At 47.0% G+C, this 5638-nt stretch overlaps 1 protein-coding gene across 1 annotated transcript in view; it reads right to left on the bottom strand.

Moving 5' to 3' along the window:
- Positions 1-4815: 4815 nt before the first annotated feature.
- The window catches only part of JPH3 (junctophilin 3), a 40391-nt gene continuing 39568 nt past the window's right edge, over positions 4816-5638 (bottom strand). Inside the window, exon 5 of the mRNA XM_042821364.1 lies at positions 4816-5182. Coding sequence (XP_042677298.1) covers positions 5102-5182 — 81 coding nt within the window. The 3' untranslated portion in view covers positions 4816-5101. The remainder of the gene's footprint in view (positions 5183-5638) is intronic.

The raw sequence follows: 5638 nt of genomic DNA, 5'->3' as shown, positions 1-5638 counted from the left end.
TGTCGGTTCTCTTCATTAATCCCATCCTTGCTTTACTTTTCATTTTAGCTCCTGCCTGTGGGGAAAAATGATTGCTGTCTCCTCTTGGAAATATGCAGGTAGTGGTCATAAGGTGCACCAGCAGCCCTGAGGTGCAGCTGCATTATTTGGAGAAACTTGGTGATCCTTTGTATGAGAACCACTGTAACTCCTGATGTGTGCAGCAAGTCTTTCCCTTTTCAGTATTGGCCATAGCAGGTTTGCTTTTTGCATGTGGAATCCCCCACTTCATTTTCTCACAGTTTGGTCAAGAAAGCAGTAGTGCTGCAAAGGAACTCTTTGTGACCAGTGAGAAGTCCTACCTTGAGACTTGACAGCCTGTTGAAGTCCACAACCAGCAGGCTCACACTCTCAAAAGGATGTTTTTTAATCCCTTTTTTTCTTGATTCAGCCCTTCTCAAAGCATTTCTTTCTTTGCAGCAGAGCAGTACTGTAGTCCATAGGGACAACAGATGGGATACAAGCGTGTCTGTTGCAGCAAACAATTGATGACTTGAGTTGACACCAGAAGGCACTGGCTGTTCTTGTGCAGAAGGATGCAGAGTGCTGTGGGTGTTGTCTTGGTGGGGGCATTGCCAGGGAGCCAGCTTTCAGGTGAGCAGTGCTAGGCTCTACAACACTAGGATGTAACAAAGATTAAATAGAGCTGGCTTCCCACGTGCTTTAATTGTCAAGATAGAAACCCATTTGACAGGGAGGAGCCCTGTATGCAGAATAACAGGAGAGTGCTGCCTTCCCAATGCTCTTCTTGCTGTGCTGTGAGGTTGGGATGAGCCTGCATAGGCTGAGGTTGGTTGTATGATCTGGTGCAGGTGGTGCTGATGGCCATTCTTAGGCTGTGTGATGAGGGGATGCTGCCATGAGCTCAAAACTGAGGCCTGGCTGTCAGCTCTGATGAAATGAGGCTGTAGTGCTGAATGGGGACAGCCTGCCTGGGGACTGGAACACACACAGTGTGCTCTCTGGAGCATTTGCAGCCATTGGACTTGAGAGTGAAATCAATTCTAGTGCATCTACAGCTGCTGCTCAGCAGAACAAATGAGACGAGCGCAGTCAGCAACAGCCTCAAGGTCTGGGCCCATCTCGTGCTGGGCAAGGCTCAGGAGCTCTCACTTGTTGATTGAAAATTAAAACCTCTGAAAAAGGTACTTTTTTGGTGCGTGATGGACACCAAAGCAGGGATGCCTGATCATTACCATTATGCTAAGTGCTTACAGAGGAGGCCAGAATGTGTATTGGTATCTCAGTCTTCTGGGCGTTGGCTGAAAGTCTACAGAAGCCTGCTGTTGGATCAGATAGCTGGTGGTTTTCCACGCTGTAGATCCAGAAGGACCTTGAAGAAGGAGGTGAGTGTTTCACAGGCACACATCAGTGCAGTGACTTACCTAAAATGGTACCCAGAGGATGGGCTGGAGCTGGGAAACTCCCACAATGTCTGTCATAACAAGAGTTGTTCCTGCCTGACGTGCACAAGGAACAGCTTGTGCTTTTTCAATGTATGAGCAGAACACTGATAAAATCCAATTATTCCTTTGGCATCCATCAGATCGTTATGTTTGCCCATCTTATTGTAAAGGAGTGAACGTGTCAACATTTACATAGCAGAAAGAGACCTCAGTTTATTCTTATATCTGGAAATAGTCAAGCTGTTGTGTTGGGATTTTCCTTGCGTTTGTTTTGCTTGTTTTTCAGCTAAAAGGCAAATCTGAAAGCTAAGGACATCACCTGCTGTTTTTTCAGGAAACTCTTCAGGAATTCCTTTTCCTTTGGGCCACACACACATTGAACCCCACTGCAAGCAGCATAGTGAAATGGGATTTTCTGTTGTGTTTACATGCAGAGCTGGGAGGAAAGAAAGGGCATGGGGGACTGCCAGCTGGAATGCCATCCACTTCAAAGGCTGCACAGAAAAGGCTGCAGGAGAAGGTATGTGGCATTGTCTGAGTGCAGCTTAGCTTGCAACACGTGGGATTACTTCTCCCATCAGTGTGTTTGTTTCAGCATAACAGGAGCGTGGAAGCAAATGAGCTGTGGGGAAACTGGGAAACTGGGCTGACCCAGAGCTCAATGCTGTTTGAAGGTAGAAGGACAGTTCTTCACGTCCCTGTTTTCATGGGGCTGTGCTAACAGCAAAAACAAAGTTTGGTCGTGCTGAGCTCTGTGGTTCTGTGCTCCTCATCGTCCCGCAAGCTGCTGCTCATAGGTGTGCTGTACCTGTAACTGCCAGAGCAGCAGAGCCAGCTGGGGGGCTCAAGGAACTGCCTTCTGCTGCAGGATCACTAAAACACCCCTGACAGCCTAAAAACCTTCAGCTATTCGTGTGCACCTGATGGCGTGGATGTAAAACAGCAGGTATGGACAATTTGTGTAGATTTATGAGCCTTGATGACAGATGTTTTCATGTGCCTTGGGTAGGTATGCGTGAATCCAGGGCTCGTAAGGCAGAGAAATGCTCTGAATTACCTCTCTCTCTGGGCTTCCTCTCAAGAATATTTCTGGCCTTGGGCTAATGTGGAAAGCTCAGAACTAAGACAAATTGCTCAGCTCCCTATGATTAATAAAGGGATCGTTATTTTTAAGCACGTGGTGTGGGAGCCAATTAATATCAGTCTGTGGCTGTCTCTTGTGCTGAACATCAGCTTGACCAAGGATTTGTACCCAGGAACAAAAGGATGGAAAATCAGAATTGTGTTTGCTGTGCTGGGTTGGCAAATAAGGCGAAAGCAGGAACAAGTGGGTCTGCAGCCTGGAAAAGCTACTTGTGAAATGAGTGCTACCTCTATGTGATGGGTAACGAGGCATTTTTGCACTGTTTCATGCCTATCTAAATATCAGGCTGTTTGCAGGGAAGCGTTTGACCCACTTCAATGGGATCTTTGTGTCATGCACTCACCAGACATCCATAAAAAAACTTCTCCTGAGTCCTTAAGAAGAGCTGCATCCAGCATTACAAAACACAGCGCAGCACGGATGAGTGCCTGAGGCTGCATCCCAATACGTTGCTGTTGGGTTCATCTCGGGTAGGCAGCATCCAACCACAATATATCACTGTTGGGTTCATTTCAGGTAGGTGGTGACCACTGAAGGGTAAAAAGGATGACTGAGGAGCAAAGAGGAATTGCCAAAAAGTGACGAGGTGCCAAGAGGATGGAGAGTTATGGTGGAACGTGCCTTGGGGAGATGTGCTGGTGTCACCTGCCCTCTGCCTGGAAGGGAGCTGTGGAGGAAGGAAAGCTGCGACAGGGAGCGAGAAAGACCATGTAAGGAAAAGAACTGAATTTAACTGGCACATGCTCTAATCCTTAGTTTATTTCTGGTTAAAAATATAGCAATCCAGTGCAGTGTAATAAGAAATCTGCTGAAAAGGTAGCAGAGAAACAGCTAAAACAGAAGCGAAGCAAAGCGGAGTCCGCTGCTCCCCACAGCATTGCATGTGGCACGCAGAGCAGGGCCCCCGTGGGTCACATCCTGCCTCGGGGGCACAGGGTGATGTCCTTGGCCATGGCCAACCCAAATCGTGTCTGTGGGGGCTGGGAGGAGACCTGGTGGCGGGGCAGGACGGCGTGGGGAACCGGGCGTGGGGACATCAGCCTTCACCAAGCCAGGACCACGCTCCTGTGATGGGGACCATAACAGCTCAGAACAGGGATACGGCATCTTTAATGAGTATGCATATTATTGGTGGGGAGAGGGGAGGGGAGAAAATCAAGGCAGGCATATTACAAAGATGGTATAAACAAACGAATCGAGTGACATAGAAAAGAAAGAAAAGAATACATCCTTAGAGGCTGCCATTGCCAATGATGTTGGTTTTTTCTTTTTTTTTTTTTTTCTCCTTTTTTTTTTTTTTTTTTTTTTTTTTTTTTTTTACAGGGACATGTTGGAAGCTGGAATATACATCCTGCATTACAAAGTGCAAAATACTACATGCTCAGAGCCCAAGCATGATGTCTGAAACAGTCCACAGCAAGATGTAAGGGACAAACCCACCACCCTCTCCCTCCTTTCTGGCACATGCTCCAGTGCTCCTCCCCAGATGCCATGTAAAAAAAAAAAAAAAAAACCAAAATAAAACAAAACAAAACAAAAAAAACCAAAAAAATACAACTTTTTTATCTTATTTTGCTTAATTTTACTATTATTACTTTTTTTTTTATATACTAGGTGGATCAGGATCGAGCCTCTCTTGCTGCCGATCTGCTCCCTGGCATCTCTGTGGTTGGGTTGGGATGCTCAGCTCCACTCGGGTCACTGGAGATGCCTGCACGAGTTTGGGGGCCCTGGGCACGACGCCGAGCCAGAAGGAAGAGCTGTGAGCAGCACTCAGCCTTGGGAGGTGCGCCAGCCCTGCTGCGTGGGGACGGGGCTGAGGGCAGGAGTGTTTTCCCCTCGATTTCCCCCGAAGGAATTCTGCAAGACACTGTTTTGCAGCTTGGTTTTGACAACAAAGAGCAGAATGGGGCTGGGTGCTGCTTCCCATCCTTCACATCCCGGCAGGGCTTGTGCCTTCCTGTGCTCCTCTCCTCCATTCACAACCGGCCACCTGCTTTGGTTTTTCTCTCCCATTTCCTCTCTCGTGAAAGCTGTTGGATCCCCCCAGGAAGCTCAGCCCGGAGCATCCCAGGATCCACACACCCTCACACCCATCCCCTCCTGTATCTCCATTTGGGGTTGGTCACCGTTGTTACAAAATACGTTTTCAGGGGTGAGGGGAAGAGGAAGGGAAATGAGGTTTTCTTTTTTCTTTTTTTTTTTTTTTTGTTGGGTTTTCTTCTCCTTTTCTAGTGTTGGGGGGGCAGAGTGTTGATAGCATTTTGCCATGCCACACAGCGTAGTGTTATACAAGCAAAGAATTTTTGGCTAAAATCCAAAAAACATCACCCAGGAAAAAAAGGCAAACTGTGAGTGAGACTCGATCGTTTGTTGTTCTTCTGTGAAAAGACTTGGAAATTGTCGTAGGACAGTTCAAGTTATGATTTTCCCTTTTTTGTTGTTTTTGTTTTTTTTTTAACCCCCCATTCATACATGTAACTGTTATTTTTGCAAACAAGACAGTCTTGAATTAGATGAAAAAGTTAATAAACAAAATGGCGACTCCAATATTTAGTAAGATCACCATGACTACCAAGATGGGAGCTGAGCCCTGCAAGAGAAAGAGAAGGAAACGAGTTAGAAGGAGCCCAAAGCACTGCAGATCCTCACCCCTCCTGCTGGGACATCTTGTGGTGGTTACAATTCCATGTGGATCCCAGTGAGTGCACCCATCTACTGCGGTGTTATTTGCTTATGGGCTCTGCCTGGGTCATGTGTGTAGGAAATCTGGCTTTAGCAGAGAAGACTCGATAGCAGTTGAGGTGGTAACTGAAGTGAGAAACAGTTAAAAAAAAAATTGAGTTGGGTTTTAGAGCTGTTGGGGGCGGTTTGGAGGAGTCTCCAAGGGATGTTTTCCAATGATTGCAGTTGCTGTACAGACATCCTGTTGATAGCAAAGGCTGGCACGCTGCTCTGCATCAAGGCAGTGTTTTGGACAGCCCTGATGATCTGCTCTGGGCTCCACAGCAAATTCTATTGGGGGGCTGTTTGGGAAACATCCCAGCGT

Source organism: Centrocercus urophasianus, unplaced genomic scaffold, assembly GCF_019232065.1.
Source record: "Centrocercus urophasianus isolate 14NV4802_14NV808 unplaced genomic scaffold, USGS_Curo_1.0 seq_2, whole genome shotgun sequence".
In the NCBI taxonomy this organism is placed as follows: domain Eukaryota; kingdom Metazoa; phylum Chordata; class Aves; order Galliformes; family Phasianidae; genus Centrocercus; species Centrocercus urophasianus.
The sequence above is the reverse complement of the archived record's forward strand: the minus strand, read 5'-3'. Positions and strand labels throughout refer to the sequence as shown.